This window comes from Mesoplodon bidens (assembly GCF_964165515.1).
Source record: "Mesoplodon bidens genome assembly, chromosome: 3".
NCBI lineage: Eukaryota > Metazoa > Chordata > Mammalia > Artiodactyla > Ziphiidae > Mesoplodon > Mesoplodon bidens.
The window spans coordinates 66,798,910-66,822,481 of record NC_138178.1 but is presented as its reverse complement, the minus strand read 5'-3'; the positions used below and the strand labels follow the sequence as shown (position 1 = coordinate 66,822,481).

Below are 23,572 nucleotides of genomic sequence, written 5' to 3'. Positions count from 1 at the left end.
GACCTCCTCCCACACCTTTGCTTATTCCAGGGCACTAGAGGTCATTGGTATACCTATTGCACAGTGTCCTATGGGTTAAATTACCACTACTCTGGACTGATCTGCTGCTCTATTGACAAAAAAATCAGGTACTTGTTGACAGTTCTGTTAAAAATTTAATTTCAAATTACACATTAAATACAACCAAATAGGCAGCAGCAGTTTTATTAAGCATCAAAGTCAGTGGGCGTGTGTATGGTGGAGTGCCTGGTAATGGGATGATGGGGTCGGCAATGTCCAACAAGATTCCAGAGTAAGTCGGGTGTTAGGTGAGTTACACCTGAGCGCTTTCCCTGCGGCACACTGGTTAGCCGAGCCATCTACCCCCTCCTCCCTCCCCCAACACCCAGCCTCCTGTTAAGTGAGCTAGCAGCCTGTTAAATCTACCTGGAACTAAGGCCAAAAACTGTCAGCCCTTTAGTTCTGGAAAGAGAGTTGATCTCACTTGTCACCCAAACAAAAAGCAATACTTTTAAAACTATCCACACATGAAGCTTCTCGGCATAAGACCTGGCAAATGTAGATGCCAGGACCGTACCTGACCCAGAGAACCTAACAGACTTGCCAGAAGTCCATGTGCCCAGACTGAAGAGGACCTGTGGGTCAGGAAAATACTCAGCCTGCCATCTTCAGGAGAAACCCGGGAAGGACGACCCCTGATTACTTTTTTTGCGCTTGGTAAAAGGAATCGATGATATCTTTGTACTTCTCTAGGACTGCGAGCCGTTTCAGCTTCATTGTGGGACCTAAAAGAGAAATTGGAAGAAACGAGTGAGGGCTGGGCTCTGAGATGTCTGAGAAGGTGTGTGGTAAACATCTAGACTCAGTGAGTCCCAGAACTCTGGAATTAAGCCAGACCAACAAGTAGCCATCCTCCAAGATGGCCCATGGTGATCCCTGCTCCGTGGTCACACCCCTGTGTGGCTCCTTCCCACACTGTGCCAGGGTTGGTCTAAGTGGCCGGTAGAATACAGAGGAAGTGGGGTAATTTACATGACAATAACTGATAGGCAAATCATCTCTGCATTTCAGTGAAAGTTCATAGGATGTTGGATGTAATGCTTTGATTGCTTGTGATGGGGTAGGGGAAAGCCCTGGCCAGGGAGGGCCTCTGGCATGCTCTTTATGAGAGGTCTTCCTCATATCACTTTTCTTGGCCTTGGTCCTCTCCTCTAATGCAAGGTTAAAAGGGCTCTGATTTGGGTAGGTTCAACTCCATTTTGTGCTAACTCATACTTGGCTGTGTAACTGGAGACTTCAAAATCAAAGCCATTTATATAAACTGCTTAGAGAGGACACCTATCTGGTTGACCTTGCATTCCATTTGCTGGCACAAGACAACCAGATAAGCTCAGGGTCTCTGATAGCAGCTCAGCATTACTGTGGATAGTTGCATCTGGGTTCAACCTTGATGGGTTGGAGAGAATCTCACTGAAGGAGCCATTTGCATACCCACCCCACCATGCCATGAACACCCTAAGATGCTACAGCCAAGAGCGACTTCATCCATCCAACTGAGGCCACACCAGAGGCCTTTTCTGGTTCTGTGGACCATGGTCCAGAAGGGCTTCCACCCTTTACCTGTTGCATGAGCTGACTTTACAAAAGATTATGGTGGTCTCACTCCCTAGAGCCAGATGACTCCAGCCCAAACACTAACAGGAACTTGGTGTCTGCCTGGTGGTCCCATTGTGATTTCAGGGGAAAATGGTTCCTTAGTCAAAACAAAGTTAAATGTTATAGATTCAAATTAATGAATTCCAGCACATATCTTATACACTGAACAGGTCCTACCTAACCACAAGCCCAGGCACTGAGCAATCAATGTCCTCCCACAGGAAGGAGGTGGGTGTCATCCAAAGTGCTGGCAGGGACCTTCTGTTTGCCATGGCTGCTTCCTAGTGGGCACCTCCCAGGCTCTGCCATGGCCTCTGCCCTCCTGCACAGCCCCTGCAATAGTGTAAAGAAAACACCTACCCAACTCTCCACCCGAAATGGAGAAGTCCCTCTCAAGAACGGCCCACTTTTGGATGCGGTAGGGTCGGGCAGCTGCATTCATGTTGACTCTCTGGATCCCCTCTTCAATGGCCTGATACACGGCCTCATCCTTCTTCCCCACGACCTCCGATACTGTGGTGGCTTTGCTGCCCACCCTCTGGCAGAACTCCACAGCTTGTTCCGTCAGATTATCGGTTGGGTCAGAGGTATCAGGGTCCAGAGTGCACTGAAAAGCCAGAGATAGATCAAAACCAAGCCTCACTCCACGAGATGTGTGCCCTGGTCTTGGAGGAGGTCGCACTGCTGATCGTCAAGGATGTGGATCACTGTGAGCTCTGTTTCAAAGAGACGGTTCTAGAATGACTAGGATGCTACTCGAACTGCGTTGAGCCCCGTGGTGGGCTGGAAAGAAGGGAGGCCTGAGATTGAGATGACTTCAGCCAGTGAGATCATCTTTTAAAACAGGGACCATGGGGCTTCCCTGGTGGCGCAGTGGTTGAGAGTCCGCCTGCCGATGCAGGGGACATGGGTTCGTGCCCCAGTCCAGGAAGATCCCACATGCCATGGAGCGGCTGGGCCCGTGAGCCATGGCCGCTGAGCCTGCGCATCCGGAGCCTGTGCTCCGCGACGGGAGAGGCTGCAGCAGTGAGAGGCCTGCGTACCGCAAAAAAAAAAACAAACAAACAAACAAAAAAAAAAACAGGGACCATAATTCTGGCCCCGTCTACTACCCTGGTATCAGATACCAGATTGGTTATCTGCTGAGGGGACTGAGGGCAGCAACACAGTGTAAACTGGACTGTACTGGAACACACAGAAGATCATTAGGGCAGCATACTATTAACTGTATTACCAGGGGCAGAAGGGATTTCCATGCGCTACGGCTGCCCCTTAAGGCAGGCAGCACTGACTAGTTATTCCAGAATACAGTCATGAGATCCAGACATGTCCTGGCTGAACATGGCTTCTGCTGGGGCCAGACCCACAGACCACCCACTCCTCCAGAGCCGCTCCTCCAGAGCCAGACCCCTCCCCCACCCCCACTCCAACACACCTTCAAGGTGAGCAGCATGGACAGGAACTTCCTCTGGTCCCCGATCAGCACGGCATTGCTGATGATGGGTAGCTCTGTCTTCACGGCCTCCTCAATGGGCACAGGGGGCACATTCTCCCCGCCAGCCGTGATGATTAATTCTGGGGAGGCAAGGCCAGGCCCCCGGCACAGGCTTTAGTCCAGGTGCTCAGGCTAAGTTCACCCAGACGCTGCCTGGAGAGCCGACCCTCTAAGCAAGACCCAGGCTCGATCACACATCTGCCTGCGTGATTTCCAGAAAGGTGTTTACCCACTCACCGAGCTTCAGTTTCCCCTGGGAAATTGGGGCATGGGATTCCCACAGGGATGCTGAGGGCACTGTATCCACTTGGGCAAAGTAAGCAAAGCACCTCTTCCACGGAGGTGTCCCCGACTTACTTCCCTGGGAGAGCCAAGTTGTTTATGGGAAACTTCTTTGAAATCTCATGCTCTATTTTAAATTTTATGTCCAATTTGTGTTCTACTCTGCCACATATCCATGTTTGCATATAAAAATACATATTTATGTCCTCAGATTTTCTGGAAAGACTTGCCTTATCTAGGGAGTTTGAATCCCAGCTCTGTCATTTACTAGCTGGGTGACCTTGGGCAAGTTACTTAACCTCTCTGGTTGTCCTCATTAATAAGTCGAGGTAATGATAGCATCTTTCCCATGGGAGACAATAGTAAGTAAAATGATGCCATTCAAGGTGTGTGGCATTTAATAAGGGCTCAACACCTGTAGTGGGTATAAATTGTGGTGGCAGTATAATTCCTCTGATGTCCCAGCACAGCCTCGAACCCAGCCAGAGGCGCTCACCTTTGAGACGCCCAGTGATGTAGAGGAAGCCGTCGGCGTCCAGGTGGCCTGAGTCGCCCGTGTGCAGCCAGCCGTCGGCATCAATGGCCTCACACGTCTTGTCCTCCATGTTCAGGTAGCCCATGAAGATCGTGCGGCCCCACAGGCAGATCTCTCCAATGCCCTCTGCATCCTCATTCACCAGCTTCACCCGGCAGCCCGGTACCACCTTGCCGGAGCTGGGGGGATGGAGGGGCCGGGAGGCATGGTCAGAGGGAGCAGTTTCCTCCAAGCCCTGGATCAGCCCCTAGTCTGATCCATCTAGTCTTCACTGATGGCTAGAATGTCCTTTCCCAGGATTTTTGTAATTTAATAGTGTCCTCAGAGCTGAGAGGTAGGGCCAGTTAAAGGTTTTTAGGTGAATGAATGAATCAGTGGGGGAAATCCTAATGGGACAACTTTAAGCACTGTGATGGGCAAGCAGGGAGGGCAGGTATTTAAGCACAACAGAGAATCCTTCAACTCACTCCCTAGAGCTGATTGCCCCCTACCCCACACCAGAGGACCAGCCCAGTCCCCCCAGCTCCCATCCCAGATGAAACCGGGGCTACCAGCAATGCTGGGACACCCTCTAACATACCCCACCCTACTGGAGGGAGGGGCCAAAGGGATATTCCTCCATCAGAGCCCTGCTCAGGGAGCCCCTGGGCTGCAAGGCTGTTTGCAACCACAGACCCAAGTGACACTGTCGCAGAGACCATCCCCATGAGACTCGGGCCTGGCCAAGGGACTTGGCCCAAGATAGAGCTGTTGGCACTCAGGGACCCATAGTCCAGTGGCCTGGGCTCAGGGACCTAATCAGCAGGGGGGCACTGAAGGATGTCAGCCAGGATGTGCGGGCTGGCATATGTACTGAAACCTGGGCCACACCTGTAGAGCCGGTAGTTGTAGGGGCTGGACATGAAGTGAGGGCCCGAGGTCTCGCTGAGGCCGTAGCCCGCATACAAGCGGATGTTGAGGCCCAGGAAGAAGTGCTGTGTCTCCGTGGTCATGGGGGCTCCTCCATAGAAGTTTTTCTGACACTTGGCAAAGCCCAGTGCCTGGCGGACTTTGGCTAGCACCAGGTAATCTGCCAGTCGGGTTGTGAAGGGCTTCAGATCACTGGTGGGAGAGGGAAAATGGCTCACAGAAGACAACACACACACACACACACACACACACACGTGTACACACTTGCGTTAAAAGGGTGGGTGTTCAGTGGGTACCCGGAATGGCCATTCCAATGATCTATTCTGATTGGTTAGTGGCAATGCTGAATCCACTGCTAAATATTTTTAATATTGGCTCTGCCTGTGAACATGCATGCACGCCTAGGTATATACATGTAGTTACGTGCAAACACGTCTTGAGCTGGGAAGTTAGAAAACCAGATTCAGCTGTGTAAGCATGCACAGATAACACAGATGCATGCAAGTTTGCACACACAGTAATACACACTTGCAGAGACTTGAAGTATATATGCACAGACACAAACGTGTATGATCCCATTTGAAGCTCTTGAATGGGTCATTCATGCATATTCACTTTTCATGTCTGTGCAAATGAAGCCCTAAGTGCACAGACACGTGTACATGTCTCATGAGACATGATACCATTTCAGAGATACACTAGTAATGGAAAATATTTCTAAATTGGAACAGACCAGATGTATGCCATTGATCCTCCCACAGCACTGGTTGGGAATTTTAAAGCAATCGAAAGGCTATGGGCAAGAGATGAGTGGTCACTTTGGATTATGGGAAGGCTGGAAAACCCCCATCACTGTGGCCCCTTCTCTACAGCCACCTACTGAAGTCCGGAGACCCCTCAGGAGGCTGCCAGGAGCTGCTCCCGGGGAGGTAAATGCCACCCCAGAAGGAGCAAGTCAGTCCTTGCAGTCAGACCCAAAGATGGGGTGATGGTCTCCTGTGGGATCTGGCAAGAGAACAGGGGTTCAAGCCCAGCCACTGATGGGGTCTCTGTGCAGGGGTCTGGACAAGCCTGGCCAATGGGCCCTGGACAAACCTGGCCTATCAGATCCTAGGTTGTGTCCTGGGGTTATGACCCAGCCCTGCTGCCTGCCTCCCCAGGCCTCTTGCCCCCTGGCCCTCTCTACCTGCTCGGGCAGGTGAGGTTCTGCTCCAAGGTCACCGACATGGCCCACAGCAGCATCTTGCGCCGGATGAAGCCAGACTGAGCTGCCACCTCCTGGATCCGCTCCATGATCTTCTCCCACACCCGCGGCACCCCCATGTGGGACGTGGGCTCCACTTCCCTCAGTGTGTTCACCAGGCTCCCCTGTTCGCAGCCAGCGAGAGACAGGGCTGTGATTCAGAGCCAGCTGGGAGCCAGGAGGCCCCTGTCACCAGAGTCAGCATGCACACACGCAGGCATCCTGTATACAGTAGCTCACACAGGTGTATGCACACACCGTATGCAACTCATGTCACATACTGTCGGCTACGACTCAACAGCCATCTACTCACTGCTCTTCTTTGCTAAGAGAACCTTGATGTTGCTCAGGTACCAGGGTGGCCAGATGCTTCAGAAGCACCTCAGTCCCCTCCCAGTCCTGGGGGCAGTGACTTTTTACTAGTCTAACTCAAACATGGTAATCCCATTCCCTTAAGCAGTGACTCATTGATGAATGGACATGGGACAACATTTGGGCCAATGTAGGGGAGGGGGAAGTCTGCTAGGGGGCTCTGGGGACGTTCTCCTCATGGTTAAAAGAAGGATCCCAAGCACAGGTGTAGTTTATGAGGCTGGGATGCAGGGCAGGGCCTTGGCCATCTGTGACCATCCTGTGATCTTACTCTGAGGGTGGCCTGTCCTTGATGGCACTGTGGACCCACAAACCACTCTGACTCAACTTTCCTTTATGTAATATCATCAGTTTCCCTTCTTGTTTGGTCATCTGAGTCAGGCTGTGCTAATTGCAGTTGAAAGAATTCTGACTGATAAACACACGGGGAACCAGCATGCTCATGAATGCACACACAGGGCCCACAGACACAAGCACACACTCAGGAAGGCCCTTGCACACACACTTGGACACCCACTTAGGCAGAGAGGCAGACTGACCTTCAGGGCATCAGTCTCAGCAAAGCAGACCTGGGCCCCCCACTGGATGCCTGTCCACAAGTCATAGATCTGGGCAGCAATGTGGCTGAGGGGCAGGTAGCTGACCACCACCTCCTGTTGGATTTCTGCGGGTTGGATGTCACCAGCCTGGCTGCCATAATGTGCTGTCCATGTGATCTGGCGGACAGGCAGATGGGTCCTGGCGGTGTCTACAAAGCCAGCCCTGGAAGTGTTCACATCTGTGGCCATCCTGTGGGCTTGGGCTATTTCTTTGGAGTGTTCTTTGAACACCCTAGAGGTTGTTCGCCCTCCTGGGCATCTCTGCAGGAAACACCCAGGGACAGGCCTCCCCCTCCCAACCCCCACCATTTTGCTGGGCTCAGTCTGTACCACAGACTTAAGGGTTGTCCTACTTATCCCAGCTCCCTGAGCTGAGGGGCTAAAGGAAACTCCCTGAGAATTGTTAGGGCAGGGCCATTGCCCAGATCCACCCATAGCCCACCCCCACCCATCTGGGCATCTGTCCTACATTGTCTTGACTCAGCATCACGCCCTTGGGGTTCCCAGTGGTGCCTGACGTGTAGACCAACACGCAGCACTGGTTAGGCTGCTGGGCATTGATGATGGTGTCCAGGGCCTCCTCAGTCACCTCATTCCCCAGATCCATGAACTCCTCCATCTGCGGCCAGGTGGGAGAGTGCAGGCAGCCCAGGTGAGCTGGGCAGGCTCACACAGACCCCACCTGCCCCACACGAGCCCTCTACCCATACCGTGTACACATTGGCCATCTTTGTCGGAGGAGGTTCTTGAAATATCACTACTGCCTTCAGATGTGGCAGGTTTTTCCAGATCTGTATTGACAGGAAAAATAAATGGGGTTTCATTTTAAAAAGTCACCTCTTGAGAAGAGCCCCATCTCTAGGTGTTAGTCAGCCTGGCAGGCACCGTGTGGCAAAGGTTGTTGGTCCCCAGCTCTGACCTTTCACTCAGCAGGACACTTGCCACCCTTCATGCATGGTTCCCCATCATGAGAACTTTGGAGCAGCAAAGGTGGGATAAGCAGGGGGCAAGGAATGACTTCTATTAAAGGAAAACCAGACAACCTGGGGCCTGGCTGAGTGCAACAGGGGACTGTGTGACTGCAGAAGAGAGAAGAAAGGAAAGGGTAGAGGGAAATCAGAACTCAGTTATCTCACTGAGTTGACGTGTCAGAGGTCAGAGCTCAGGAAAGCCAGGGTGCCTGGAATTTGTGGGACAGAATACCAGACAGGAGAGAACTATGCAGGGAAAGAGTTCTAGAAATTTCTTTAGGGGTCCTCTTGATTCTTTGGCGGATTATCAACCTGCACAGGCATAGGTGAAACTCCATGAAACTAGATGAAGAATAAATGCTGGAGGAAGATCAATGACTGGGGCTAGAAGACAAACGAGCATGTATGGGGCCAGAGCTGTTTGTGTCTCCATCAGCCAGAGTGGAGGGACCTCTGGAAATAGAGACCCCAGAAGGGTCAGGTCTTAGGTCTGGGGCTAAATTAGCCTTAGAGGAAAGGCTATCTAAACCTGCTCTGAAAGGCTTAATTAAACACAAGTCTCAAAATGAAATTGAAAGAGAGAAAAAAAATGGAAAAAATTAACCTGCAGGAGAAAACTAAGAAGCCTAACATATGTGTAATTGGAGTCCCAGGAAATATTTTTTTAATTGAAAAAAGTCTGAGAAATTTCCAAATTTGATTACAACTATAAATCCATCAATTCAAGACTCCCAGTGAACCCCAAGCAGGATAATCACAAAGAAAAACCACACCAAGACGCAACATAATCCAACTGTTGAAAACCAGTGACAAAGGAAAAAATCTTAAAAGTGGCCAGAAAAACAAGATACACCATGTGGAAAGGAACAAAGATAAGAAATTATAGACTTCTTATCAGAAGCTATGCAAAGTAGAAAACATTGGGATGAAGTCTTTAAAGAGCTGAAAGAAAAAAAGAGAAACCCTGACAACCTAGAACTATAAACTCAATGAAAATATCTTTCAGAAAATGAAAGCAAAAATGAACAAGTTTTCAGACAAAGAGAAGCTGACAGAATGCATTGCCTTCAGACTTGTATTGCAAGAAATGTTGAAGATTGACATATATATGCTAATGTGTATAAAATAGATAACTAATAAGAACATGCTGTATAACACAGGCAACTCCACTTCGCTGTACAGTAGAAACTAACATAACATTGTAAAACAACTATACCCCAATAAAAAAATTAAATTAACAAAAAGAACGAAAATTCTTAAGGAGGAAGGAAGATGAACCAGATGAAAACTTGGGGTCGACATAAAGGGACGAAGAGTGCCAGAAATGGCAAATACGTGGGTAAATAAAAAGACTTTTTTTCCTTCCTTTAAAATTTCTTTGAATGATACTTGATGGTTTAAAATACTGCATTGCAGGGGTTATAACTCACATAGAAGTTAAGTATAAATGACAATAGCACAAAGTATGGGAGAGAGAAGGAAGTACACTGCTGTAAGAGTCCTACATTATATGTAAAGTAGTACAATATTATATTATAATATTTTTTGAAAGTAGACTGTGATGAGTTAAAGTTGCATATTGTAAGCCCTAGAGCAAACACTAGAGGGAGAGCTAGTAAACCAATGGATAGAATGGAATACTCAAAAACAAACCAAAATAAAAACAGAAAACTCCATCCAAAGGAAGTCGTGAAAGGGGAGAAAAGGATCAAAGAATGTATTGGACAAATGGGAAACAGCCAACTGGTAGTTTTATAGACAATTTTGTCAGACTGGATTAAAAGGCATGACCCAGCTATACGCTATCTATAAGAGTCTTGCTTTAAATATAAGGACACAGGTAGGTTAAAAGTGAAACAATGCAAACATATATACCATGCAAACATTGATCATAAGAAATCTGGAGTGGCTATATTAATTTAAGACAAAGTAACTTTGGAAGAACAGTTGCCAGAGATAAAGAGGGACATTTCTTTTTCTTTTTTTTTTTTTTTTTTGTGGTACGCGGGCCTCTCACTGTTGTGGCCTCTCCCGTTGCGGAGCACAGGCTTCAGACGCGCAGGCCCGTCGGCCATGGCTCACAGGTCCAGCCGCTCCACGGCATGTGGGATCTTCCCGGACCGGGGCACGAACCCGTGTCCCCTGCATCGGCAGGCGGACTCTCAACCACTGTGCCACCAGGGAAGCCCAAGAGGGACATTTCTTAATGATAAGGGGATTAATTCATCCAGAGGACATAACAACCTAAATATGTGTATACATAACAGAGCTTCAAAATACACGAAGCAAAAACAGAACCAAAAGGATAAATAGATAATCCACAACAATAACTGGAGATTTCAACATTCCCTTTCTCAGTATTTGTTAGAACAAGTAGACAGAAAATCAACAGGGATATAGATGACTTAAACAACATTAGAACACTATCAATCAAGTTGACATTATTAACATTTATAGAACATTCTACCCAACAACTGCAGAATGCACATTCTTTCAAATATACTTGTTGGTATTGTTGGTATTGTTGGTATTAGATGATATGAAAGAATTCTTTGACTTGTGTTAATAAAGGTGATAAAGTTACTGTGATTAAGAAAAATGTCATATATTTTAGAGGTATTGAAATATTCAGGGGGTGAAATGCTGTGATGTCAGAGATTTGCCTTCAAATACTTCAGCAAAATAGGTAAATTGATGAAATGAGTGTGACAAAAAAACAGTGATGATGATTAAATCTGAATGATCACTCTATGAGGGTCCACTACACTCTTCTCTCTATTTTTGTTTGTTTGGAAAGTTTCATAATACGAATTTTAAATAATTACCTAGGGTGGACATTTCTGATTCTGGGTAGGTCTGGGCCTCGGTTTCTTCAGTGGCAAAATGGGGCGGAGGGAGGGCATTGGGATCAGATCAACCATCTATGCCGAGGGGCTGTCTCCCTGAGGGATGGGGCAAAACTATTGGGGGGCTTTTTAAAGCTCCACTGCCCTCCCCACCCTGGGGTTCTGAGATGAGCGCCCACGCTGAGGAGTGTGTGACTCCCTCGGATAAGGCTGAGGACGAGAGCTAACACCATTGCTACTTGGTAGCTGAGGCTCTCAAGGAATCTTAAACCAGTGGGGCTTCAAGCAAAGCTGGCCTGGGGGCGCCTGGCGTCTGTGAAGCCTCCAAACCTGAGGAAATCAGGGCCCCAGTGAGTCCTAGGGGGCCTGGGACACCCCTGCTGTGCACCGTTCTCTAAATATTTGTCCCCTTTCTATGAAGTGAAGGACCCGAGTGCTTGGGGAGGGGGAAGGTGAGCAAGGGGGTGCTGAGGACAGCTCGGGTTCACCTCAGTCTCTCAGAGCCGTTCACTTTGGGCCACCTTATCTGCACCCACATCTCCTCCCCCAATCTCAAGCATTTATCCAAGTCAGACAGAATGGAGGCCCTCAGAATGAGGGAACCCTGACAACGGGGTTCAAAAGGAGTGGAGACAGAAAAGGACTTCTCCATGCAAGCTGAGAGAAGACCTGTCCTGCGATCCAGATCCCACAGTCCTAGGAGGTTGGAGACCACTTCTCCCGCCCTCAGGTACAGGTGGGGAGCTGAGGTCCAGGTGATATCTCCAGAACTAGGGCCAAGCCAACAAGTCAACCCGGAAGCCTCCTCTGAGATGCAGGGAGCCTTGGAGGATCTTGCAGGCTACTGGGTGTAGCTGGGGCACAGAGGTGCCCTCAGGCCACTGCATGCCAGCGTGGTGCCCATGGGGACAGATCCAATCAGGGAGGGACCTTAAATGAATCAGGAGGCATCAATGCTCCAGAAAAGACCCAGCTGCCCCAAGAGGCACTGTTGAGCTCCTCCGGTGCCCTGCTATCTTCAGAAGACCCTGCGGCACTTGCTGTGGCTTAGCCCAAGCCCCATCCTGTGGCACCCCACACCCCCACTCCCCACTGAGACTCAGACTTGGGTGCTCACGTGTCAGAGCCCTGAGCCACCCTCAGGGCACACAACCCTTCCCTGAAGGGAAAGCCATGGGGAACAGCAGGCTGGCTGGGGGATGTGGGGTATGTCTCTTGGACATTCTGGGCCTCAATTTTCAGACCTGGCAAATGGGTCGGCGCCCATTGCCCTGCCTTGCTCTGTGTGCGTGTGGTGGGGCGGGTTGCTGTTGAGAATGATGGAGGATTCTGGCAGGGAGGGTGGAAAAGCCCTTTGTAAGCTGGAGGTCTGTGAGGACGCCCAGCCTGACCCCCGTGGCCCTGGTCCCTTTCCCCCAAACCTTCAGGATCTTTTCCAGCTGCTTCTGCGTGTCGACCACGATGATGTTGGCACGGCAGTCATGGGCGATGTACTGGCAGGCTTCAGGGGAGCTGGTTGTGTAGATGCCAGTGACGATGCCACTGCAGGAGACCCAGGAGGATGCGTGTCTGGGCAGGTGCAGCGGGCCACCCCCTTGGCCCAGCCCCCTGCCCGACACACACACAGCCCCCAGGCCCAGAGAGCTCCCTTGGCCCAGACAGGCAGCTCAGCACAGTCACCCCAGGTAGAGCAGAGACAAAGGTGGTGCTGGAGAGGGCCCCGGGGAAGAGATGGGATGTTGGGGATGGGGTTGGGGGCCCCTAAAAAGAGATAACAACCCTCTCTCCGCTCTCTGCCCACCTTCAACCCACTGGAGACCCGGCCCCTCCCTCAGCCACTCACCCTGCGAATACTGTGCCCACTGCCGAGAAGAACCACTCCGGGGAGTTGAAGCCGAGGATGGCCACGCTGTGGGCCCGCTCCAAGCCGAGCTCCAGGCCAAAGGCAGACAGGCCGGGTCAGCCTCTCATTCTCACCAAGCCCCCCTTCCAAACTGCAGGGACCCTGCCGCCCACCTGAGGGACCACCCTCCTAGGCTCCCTCATTAGAGAGTGCCCTGGGGGACCAGTCACTCAACAGCCCTTGCTGCCCCTCCCAGGGCCTTCCTGGGGAGCCCATCCCTCAACCCAGGCTTCCCAGGCCCCTTGAATGGGACAAAAAACGAGAAGCTCGTGTCACGTCCTGGCACATGGCAAGGGCTCAGTGAACGTAAACCCTCAGCACCAGGTCAGAGCGGGCAATTAGCTCAATAAATGGGCTGGTTTTTACTGTTATCCTTTCTAAGGGCTTGCCCAGTGGGGCGTCAGAAGGAGGCCTGTGAGGGCCAGAGCTGGAAGGCAGGGCTGGGGAGGGGAGAGGCTGTGCCTTGAGGGGCTCCCTCACCTTTAGGAAGCCCTTGGCGGCTTTGCGGGCCAGCAGGTAGTATTGGTTGTAGGAGATGTGCTCCCACATGCCCTGTCGCTTGAAGGCCAGAGCGCTGAGGTCCCCGTACTTGTCCAGAGCCTCGTAGAACATCCGATGCACAGTGTAGGGAGTCTGTGGGCAGCTGGGGTCTACACGCAGGTGGACACGCCCATCGGCCCGAGTTGTCCACAGTGCCTCCTCTGCAGGGTCCGGGAGACCACAGCTTGGGTGGTGCCAGCCCAGGGTTGTCCCCAGGGGACCCTTGGTCCTACCTTAAGCAGAGCTCCCTGGCCTCTGGTCCCAACAATGCCTTTGGCACTGGGCCAAGGGGGCTGGCCGACACACCAGGAGGCTCCCTGGAGGGGGAGGTCTGACAGCCTTGAAGGATGGGCAAGCCTTTAGGGATGCAGCAAGGAGGAGGAGAGAGAATAGCTGGAGGGGAGGAGGAGGCCTTGGGGACCCTAGACATCTTCCTGCTTTCATGCCAGCTGGGATTTGCCCCCTGAGGGTGGGCAGTCCTGCCCCAGAAGAGTGGGACTGTCGGATCCTTTGGGGTGTCTACCCTTCCTCCGCCTCCTGAGAATGGGCTGGGGACAGACCAAACTGACAGAAGTTCAAAGCATCAAAAATAGCCCCTTCCGGGGCTTCCCTGGTGGCGCAGTGGTTGAGAGTCCGCCTGCCGATGCAGGGGACACGGGTTCGTGCCCCGGTCCGGGAAGATCCCACATGCCGCGGAGCGGCTGGGCCCGTGAGCCATGGCCGCTGAGCCTGCGCGTCCGGGGCCTGTGCTCCGCAACGGGAGAGGCCACAGCAGTGAGAGGCCCGCATACGGCAAAAAAAAAAAAAAAAAAATAGCCCCTTCCAAGGGGTTAGAGGAGACTGAAAACCAGCAGGCTCTGATCACTAGCCTGGAAAATTTCCCAGGCCCAGGAAATAATCTAACCATCTCTGCTCATTCTTGCCTAGTGCCAGGCCCCATGCGAATCCTTCACATGGGGATCTCATCTAGTCTGCACAACATGGGTCTGGTAGCCCCATTTTACAGATGGGACAACTGCAGCTCAGAGAGGTTCAGTCATTTCCCCAAGGTCACACAGTGGGAAAGGTATGCCTGATGCCAATGCTCACACTTGGGACAGTGTCCCGGGCACAACCTAGCCTTTTTTACTGTGTGCGGTAGGTGGGAACAGAGCTTTAACATTTACCATGTGAGATGTGAGGTGAGCTGTTGAACCTCTGAGTCTGTTTTCTCAAGGGAAAGGTGAGGGTTTAGTTCTCATGGATGATATGAGGGTCAAAAAAATGAAAAAGCCTTGGCGTACAGTTGGGGCTCAATAAATGCACACTTTTGTTCTTCCTCCTTTTTCCAAGTTCTCCAGATCATTTGCAAAGGAGGCTTGGATGGGTGGTCTAGAGCCTTTTGTCCATGAGGCCACTCTTTGGGGCCATGGCGGTCATTCTAAAAAGGTGACCCAAGGGTGGGGGAGTGAGGGCTGACTAGGACCACAGGGGCTACCCTGCCACCTGCTAGCCAGACGCATGCTGAGATGGAGAGGTCCCACCTCCTTGGATGTCCATCTCGAGGCGGGACCAACAGGGGTCCTCTGACCAGCCCTTCCCCGAGGCAGCAGATGGACTGATGACCTTGTCCCCCACTGTTCAACACTCTGAGGATTCATGTGGACCCTGAAGTTGGCAGAAAGAGGTAAAGGTCCTGGGGCTGGGACAGGAGAGCCCATCCTTCCTCCCATGGAGGCCAAGGATGGGGGACAAGGGGACATATTCTGGCCCAAGCAGAAGAAGGGAATGTCTGAGGCAGGGGAATGTCAGCCTGGGAATGTGGGCTGGGGCAGAGACAAGGTCACCCAGTGCCAGGCCTTGTGTACTGACAGAAGTCAGAACCATGCTGGCTGACGTCCACCACCTCCCCAGACTGAGACCCACATCCCCAGGTGGAGGCGTGAGCCAGGGCTGCTGAGGTCCCCTCTCCAATCACTTCTCAGACATCTCTAAGCCCCTTTCCCATATCCTGGGACCCCAGCCTGGCAGATCCCAGTGATCAACCTCTTTAGGGTCTCCAGCCCCTGCCACAAAGGTGAAGGTCCATTCACATGAGCAGATCAGGGCAAAGACACAGGCTGTGGAGTCAGGTCAACGTGGGTTCCAATTCCGTTCTGCCACTCCCTGCTGTGTGACCTTGGCAAGTCTTTCTCCTCCTAGCTCCATTTTAATCATTGTCAAGCGCAAAGGGTTGGCGAGGTTATGGAGAGACTGTAGCCCTCATACAGGTGGCGGGAATGTAAAATGGTGCAGCCGTATTGGAAGCCAGTTTGGCAGTTTCTTAAAAGATTGAACATAAATCTACTATTTAACCCAGCAATTCCACTCTTAGGTATCTACCCAAGAGAAACGAAAACACACATCCCCACAAAGACTTGTACATGAATGTTCATAGCAGCATTATTTATAGTAGTCAAAAAGCGGGAACAACCAAATGTCCATCAGCTGGTAAGTGAAAACTAAATGTGCCCTCTCCACACAACGGAATACTATTTAGCACTAAAAAGGAACAAAGTACTGATACAGGCAACAGCATGGATGAAACTCAAAAACATGTTCGGTGAAAGAAGCCAAAAGCAAAGGACAATATATTGTCTGATTCTATTTACATGGAATGTCCAGAAAAGGCAGAAATGATAGAAAGCAGATTAGTGGTTGCCTGAGGCTTGGGGTGGGAATGGGGAGTGACTACAAATGGACACCAAGGATCTTTTTGGGGTGATGGAAAAGTTCTAAAATTGGATTGCTGTGATGTTTGTACAACTGAAAATTTGCTAAAAATCATAGAAAAAGTTACTTTTTTCAATGAAAAAGTGACAAATCGTTATACTTAAAATGGGCAAATTCGATGGCATATAAAGTACACTTCAATAAAACTGCTTTTAGAAATGGGAGGAAGGGGAATTCCCTCGTGGTGCAGTGGTTAGGACTCCGCACTTTCACTGCTGAGGGCCTGGGTTCGGTCCCTGTTGGGGGTATTAAGATCCCACAAGGTGCGTGGCACAGCCAAAAAAAAAAAAAAAGGGAGGAAGAATGGAATGCTGACACACAACCTCCTCACCCAAATTGGGACAAGAATTCCACGAGGTAGCCCGGCCTGTGTGCCCAGAGCCTGGCAGAGTCACTTCCCAGTAGCTGGTAGTTCTCTTCCCTTCCCTGGTACAGATTCCTCTTCGTGCTTATGCCAGAAAAGGTAAATTTCTCCTGTGGGTACTGCTAGATGCTCATGCTGCACTGCATTTACCTGTTCCCCCAGGCTTGCCAAGATCATCACAGGTAAGGCTTACGATCTGCTGTGAAAGCTTCCCTCAGCCAAAAGTTTTAACTTTATCTTATCATCTTTTAAGTTATAACCTTTTTTTAAAAAATCACAAAACAATACACAAAACAATACATATTTGTTCTAAGAAATAGAAAACAATTTAGAAGTACATGATATAAAATGGGATAGGGCTTTCTTAATGCTGCCTGTCTAGGTAACCACTGTTCACATTTGGTGTATGTCATGCTTATACAGATATACATACAAGGAATTCATTTTAATTTTGTTGCTGTTGTTTTTTTATCCAAAGGGGAAAAAAAAGAATCATGTTACTATTGTATTAATCAAGGGTAGCAAACCCAAAATGCCCATAGGGGATAGGTAGGTAATCTACCAGCATCATAATAAATAATATATGAGTAAACAATAAATGAATGCAGTGCCCCAGAATTTGCATGTGAAACACAGAGGCACAGTCTTCATTTTCACAAAGAAATAGGCTCCCTCTCATTTTCCTTGAGACACGTGGCCCTCATAGTCCACCTTTTATTTCTCTGTTTTTTGATAAAGACAGAGAACAGTGCAACATTTTACTAAGGAAAGCTGCAATACAAGGGTAGTGATCACTGCCCCGACCCCAGCCTCAGTGTCAGGGAGGCAACATGGAGTGGTGGGGACTGTGGGGTGGGGGGAGCACACACTTCATCTAAAGGGGGGGCTGCTCCTTGGCTCTAGGATTTGGTGCCCAGGAGGAAAGGAAACCGAGGGCTACCTGAAATCTGGGTGTTTATGTGTAATCATCTGACTTTTAAATGTTGGCTCCTACATTCAGACGGCCATTAGCCAAATCATCCATTTTTAACTTCTGTGACATTAATGTATCTCTCTCATTGTGTGTGTGTGTGTGTGTGTGGCTGTGTTGATACGGCTCCGTTGGCCACATCATAATTTCATATCATAATGTACATATCACAACCACTCCCCCATTAAAAAACACTCAGATGATTTCCAGCTTTTAGCCCTTAGGCTTTCCAAAGGATAGATTTCTAGAAGTGGGTTTATTGCATCTGAAGAAAAAAGCACTTACAATTTTGATGGACGTTTTGGACAGAGTTCCTTCACCTGATTTCTTCTCTCCCACTAACTACACGGTTCTGCCTTTCCCCTGTGTTAGTTTTTTATCTCATGGTGCCTTTGCTTTGGGGTTAAGTCATCTCACATCCTTCTCAGAAGGAGGAAAGAAGGAATGGACAAGGGAAGGAAAGGCAGTTGGTCTGCGAGATCAGTCTCCTCTTAGCCCAGCTGCTTTGTGACGGGGATGAGAGGCCCGGCCCCTGGTGGACCCATGCCCTTCGGGAAGGCTGACCAGGCAGTGCAGCTCCGGCCCAGCCCTTTCTCCCTACAGTTACTGCACAGGCTCAGCTGTCTGAACCCCAGACTAGCCAGAAGGGAAGACTTTGGTGGGAAGGGGCCTGCCCCTGCCCTTGGCCTCCCAGAGGCCCAATCATTCTCCTTCCCTTGAAGGAATTAGAATGGGCACAGCTCCCATTTACTGAGCACCCTACTTGTGCCAGGAGGGCTGCATGCCATCTTGTTCTATGACCTCGTGTTTAACAACCTTCCATCCTGTGAGACTCACAGAGGCTAAGTCACCGCTGGCAGAGCTGGGATCCCAACCCACAGTCTGACTCCCAAATCCACACAGTTCCAGTTGGCCATGCTGGGGTCACGGTGGGGTTCTAGGCCGACCCCAGAACCCACATCTCCCCTGGGAAAGGACCGTCATGCCTCCTGCCCAAGTCCTGCACTGGGACTCTGGCTCAGTGACCTTGGGCAGCCAGGACCCCCGGCCACTGCCTCCTCCTACATTCCAGAGGCTCCGAGAGCGACCTTTCTGAACCCAAATCTGACCTGCTTGAAAGCCTCCCACATCTCCCCTTGACCACAGGGTGATGTCCTCACTGTGGCCTCTCAGGAAGGCCCTCCCCAAAGGGGCTCGCCAGTCTCTGCCCACCTCAGCACAGCCAACCTGAGCTGCTCCCGGTTCCCTTCATTCCCACCCACCCCCAGGCCTTTGCCCATGCTGTGACTCTGCCTAAAACACCCTTCCCCCATCACATCCACCTCCCCCACCTTTCACGCCCCAAGTGCCACCCTCTCACTGGGGACTTTAGTGCCTGAGCCTCACTGTGGGCCAAGTCCTGGTTGGGTCTGCCTCTCCCACCAGGCTGGAGGCTCTCAAAGGCAGGTCTGATTCCTCCCTGGGTCCTGAGCACAGAAGCCTGGACCCGAGAAGAGGTCAGGGGGCCTTAGCGGAAGCACAAGTCAGTCTCTGTCCCATCCCAGTCCCAGAGGCTGGACTGAATGACTGTGCGTCCAGGGGACCTGGGCCTTTCCCTCTCTCCCTTCCTCCCTTCCCCCCAGGATGGCATGAGGGTGGTGCAGGACACATTGCTGCCCAAGTACAGAGAGAGGTGGGCCCCCAGAGCAGATGCCTGCCCAAGTGGGCCATGGCGGGCTGAACCTCCGTCCTGCATGCTTGAGAGCCCCCAGGTAGGGCCTGGCAAGACCCAGCCCCGCTCAGTGTCCTCCTGACCTGAGTCCACCACAGCTCAGTGGCCTCAGGCTTAGGAACTGATGGAAGCGAAGACAGATGAGCCTCCTTGCCTGCAGTGCCTCGTCCTCTCCCGCTTCCCGTCCATGTATCCCCACCTCTGGGCCTTTGCTCACACCATTCTCTCTCCCAATCTCATCTCTGTCGGAAGAGAAATCTCTGGACAGCGAGGTAGAAGACCAGGTTTTAGCTATCAGCAAGGTGGGCAGAGCAGTCAGAAGGGGTCCTTTGCCCACAAAGCACTGGATATTGGCCCTGCTCCCCTGGCCACAGCAATGAGACCAGAACCCCATGCCCTGCACAGGGGCCATGAGATCACCGTGCTGGGCCTTGCCCCGAAGGAGCGCTCCTTGTGGGCGGTGACTGATCCACTCAGAGCCTCTCTCTTGCAGAGTTGGACGGTGACTTGCAGAGATCATGACAGATCCACCGAGATCAGGGGGTGGTAGGAGTCCTAGCACAGTGTGGGGAGCAGAGAGAAGCAGGCAGTGGCAGTGCAGCAGAGAGGGGCTGGGTTTGAGCAACAGTGGTTGTCACCAGAGTGGGGAACCATGGAGGTCTATTTCTTCCCATCCCCACTGGACACTTTCTAAGCGTCCTTTCTTCCCTGCCTGTCCTCATGATAACCTCCATCAACTAAAGCCATCTGAACTCATCTAACTACCTACCTACTTATCTATCTTCCTACCTACCTACCTACCTGGGTTTCTCTTAAAATCAAAGAACATGAAGTAGCAAAGAGCATGTAAAGTAGCATGTAATTAGACAAACAGACAACACCCACTGTTGGCAAGGGTGCTGTGCCATTTGGAAGTGTGAATTGGTATGACTTTCCTGGGAGCAATTTAGCAATAAATATCAAAGGGCTTAAAAAAGTAGTAACTTCTGACGTAGCAATCACACTTCTAGAAAGTACCCATGGGAAACAATCAGAGACACACAGAGCGAGAACAGGAAGATGGATATCTTAGCAGCTCTGTTTCTATTAACAAAATCATTGGAAAAAACCCAGTGTCCAATAGGGGGACATGATAAATTCATTAGGGTACAGCCATACCATGGATTTATATTATAGGCAGTCATCAAAATAGTATTTAAGAAATATTTAATGACACAAGAAGATGTCCAGAGTATACCCTCAATAGAAGAAAAAGGGAACAAACAAAAGTGCATATAAAAATGCAGAGAGAAAACTAAAAAGATCTGCATCAAAGTAATATTGTTCAAAAGCTTAGCACATGGTGGGTGCTCAAGAAATCTCTCTCCGTCCTTTCTGACTAGACTCTGAACTTCTGATGCAAGCACTGGACTTGCAATACATGTTTGCCAAAAGAATAAATAAAACTAAACATGTGATGCCCATCAGGGCTATAGACTGAGACCTCAGTGGTGGGGGAGTGGTGGGGGGTGGGGCATCCTAGAGCAGTGGAGGCAGGGCATTCCTACACATAGTACCATCAGAGGGAGAAGAAACTGAGTCTCAGAGCGGGAAGGAATGGCCAAGGTCACAGCAAGTTAGGGGCAGAGCTGGGACTGACTAGGACAAGACCTCTGACTGGCAGCTGTCTTGCATCCAGTGGCTAGGGGGCTGGTCAGTGAATGAGGTTTAGGCTCGGGGGTCCATGGTCTGTTCCTTTGGGGATGGTGTTGGCGGAAGAGGAGAGTGGTACCTGAGTCCCCTGACCCTCTGCCACAAAGTAGGCTGCTCAGAACTGAGCAGGAGGGAGGCATCATGAGTGGGTCCAGGGCTGCTGTGGTACGTCTCAGCCTGCCTACCTGCAGGTGATTCCTTGGAGGATAGCAGAAATGTAAGAAATCAGGATGGGTTGCCAGACCCTTAAATTTGTCCCCATCCTCTCACCTCGAAACTCAACAGGGGCATAGGTCTATCCCATGCCCAGCCATCTCACTGCTGCAATAACAGCCAAAACATGCCCAGGACCCAATCAAGGTCCCTATCACCCAGCAAGACACCCAAGATCCAAACCAGACCTGATTCCGAAAGGCATCTGATGGTTAGATCTATGGGCAGATCTACAGAGAACCCAGCTAGCAGGCAGCCTGCAGCCAACAGCCCCAAGCACAAACCCAGAGAACGTCCTCTGAGTGCTGGGGGTGGGCTTTCCCAAGGCCCCGCTGGCACTTTGTCCTGCCTGTCTCCTCTCGCGCTCTCTCTCATGTTGCCCCACCTCGTCTTGGCCTGACCCCGGCCTGTGTCTTACAATCACCCATTATGCTGGGAGTGGTGAGGCAGGCAGGGAGCTGTGTTCTCTGGGGCTCCGGAATAAAGGCTCCTGAACAGCAGAGGAAGTCACTCTCAATTAGCTGGAAAAGGGAGAAACACGAGAGCAGAGAGGAGAAGCCCAGGGTGTTTTCTGCAGCCTGTGGGAACAGCCTCGGAATGAAGCAGATTAAGCAGGAGGGAGACACTGATCCTGGGTAAATGTGGTTCTAGGGCCGGGACAGATGTCTCTCTTCAGGGCACGGCATCCTGTAGCCCCTGCTGCAAAGGCCTGTCTGGGACGAGCACCAGGAGGGTCCCTCTTCATAAAGGGACCCTTTGCTAAGGGTCTTTGGAACCTGCTTAGCCCCATGCCAGGCACTCTGGGGATATATGAGGGGAAGAGGCCACGGTGGCTTCAGGACATGATGAGAGATTAGGGTCAAGGCCTGCCCGGGCCAGAACAGTTTGTCCAGCCCTTGGCACACCTGTGGCTTGACAGAACTGGACATTTTGATTAGGGAAGAGTTTTTACAAGGATCCCCAGAGGCTCTGCTTTTTTCAGCTGGTGGGGCTGAGATTACCACCTGTTCCCATTTCCTCTGACCTCTGGGAAGTCCTTCCTACCTTCCCCTATCCCCCACTCCCACCAGAAGCTGAAATGACAGCGATCCCCTGCCTCACACTGTCCCCAGGGCCCCTCCCTGCCCCCCCAGCTGCAGGCTCTGAGCTCCCTGAGGACAAGGGTAGTACCTGTCTCCTTCCAGCTGAAACACCACGCATGCCCTTGAAACATTTGGGAAAGGGTAGGAGCGTGGGACAGAGGGAGGCCTGGTGAACACGCTGGGCTGAGCTCCCAGCCTCCTGACCTCCAGCTCAAAACTCCCCAGTCGGTGTGAGAGTTTCCTAGGGAGAGTGAGTGCAGGGAATAGGCCTGGCCAGCACCTCCACCAGCCCCATCCCCGGCAGCTGCTTCCCTTGGATCCCCTCCTCTTCCCTGTGGTCTTGATGTTGCCTTGATCCAGCTGGGGTTCATGCTTAACCCAGAAAGGGCTAGAAAAAAATGTATGTCTAGGCCCAGCACAAGGCTGCCTTTGTGTGGAGGTCAGATCCCAGCTGCTCTGTGGCCCAACTCAGTGGAGCTGTCCCCTGGAGAACAGCCATCTGGGCAGCTCAGAGCCCAGCCTGGGGACCAGAGCTTGAGGACCCTCCAGCTTCTTGGGAACTCAAGGAGACCCAGGTGAACTCTGATTCCTGCAGGCAAGCCTCTAAGAGCTCTCCAGAGGGACTGCAGCTTGGCAGTTAGGAGGCAGGGGCTGGCCAGGGCATGCAGGAGGGGAGGGGACCACACCTAAATGGTCCCAAAGAGGCAGTATGCCAGTTAAGACTTCCACATCTTACTAGCTGTGTCATTCTGAGGAGTTCACTGAACTTCTCTGAGCTCGGTGTGCCCTACCACATGAGAATGATAAAAGTGCCCACCCCACTGCTGCCATGAAGAGAAGATGAAAGATGAAAGTTTATCCCTGAGCACAGAGCCTAGCATACGGTAAATGTTCAGTAAAAGTTGCTCTTATTAAGGGGGCAGATGTGTGGGGAAGAACGATTTAACCCCTCTTGTAATCCGCTGAAGTCCCCTCCCACAACAGTCTTTGGTACAGATAGCTGCCTTTCCTCAATTTTATGGAAATGGCAGCTTCGAGGCCCCTCCCCACATGTGGCTGCTCCAATATCCTCTCCCATACAGAGTCTGGAGCCCGGACTCTTGGAGCTGCTGGGGAATCGTGGAAATAAGCCCCAGGGCCAGGCCAGCACACAGTGGGCACTCAAGCCATGGTGAATCTGGATCTTACTGCAGCTGCATTCCAGAGCTTCCCCCTCCACCCTTCAAAACCCTGGAGGCTACACGAGTTGGGGTGGGGAGGAGTGTGACCCACAGGGCAGGCTTGTGGGAGCCAATGAGGTCTGCTTAGCACTGCCCTGGGCAGTGCCTGGGGTCCCTTGGGCAGTGGTGCTGAGAAGCCTCCTCAGCCCCTGGCAGATTGTCCCCTTCTTCTTATCACCAGCCCTAGATGCTAAACTCCCAAGGGCAGACCACTCAGC

The 23,572-nt window shown here is 51.3% G+C and overlaps 1 protein-coding gene across 2 annotated transcripts in view; it reads right to left on the bottom strand.

The window, feature by feature from the left end:
- The window catches only part of ACSBG1 (acyl-CoA synthetase bubblegum family member 1), a gene marked incomplete at both ends in the record, with an annotated part of 59,154 nt that overhangs the window by 9,868 nt on the left and 25,714 nt on the right, over positions 1–23,572 (bottom strand). The window contains 12 exons of one of the 2 annotated variants that reach the window (XM_081229247.1): positions 704–785; positions 2,017–2,263; positions 3,092–3,231; positions 3,930–4,147; positions 4,839–5,069; positions 6,064–6,245; positions 7,032–7,208; positions 7,561–7,710; positions 7,802–7,882; positions 12,330–12,450; positions 12,752–12,840; positions 13,292–13,512. In XM_081229247.1, coding sequence (XP_081085373.1) covers positions 704–785; positions 2,017–2,263; positions 3,092–3,231; positions 3,930–4,147; positions 4,839–5,069; positions 6,064–6,245; positions 7,032–7,208; positions 7,561–7,710; positions 7,802–7,882; positions 12,330–12,450; positions 12,752–12,840; positions 13,292–13,512 — 1,939 coding nt within the window. Of the gene's footprint in view, positions 1–699; positions 786–2,016; positions 2,264–3,091; positions 3,232–3,929; positions 4,148–4,838; positions 5,070–6,063; positions 6,246–7,031; positions 7,209–7,560; positions 7,711–7,801; positions 7,883–12,329; positions 12,451–12,751; positions 12,841–13,291; positions 13,513–23,572 lie in introns of those variants that run through there. The other variant, XM_081229246.1, reaches the window with a different exon arrangement.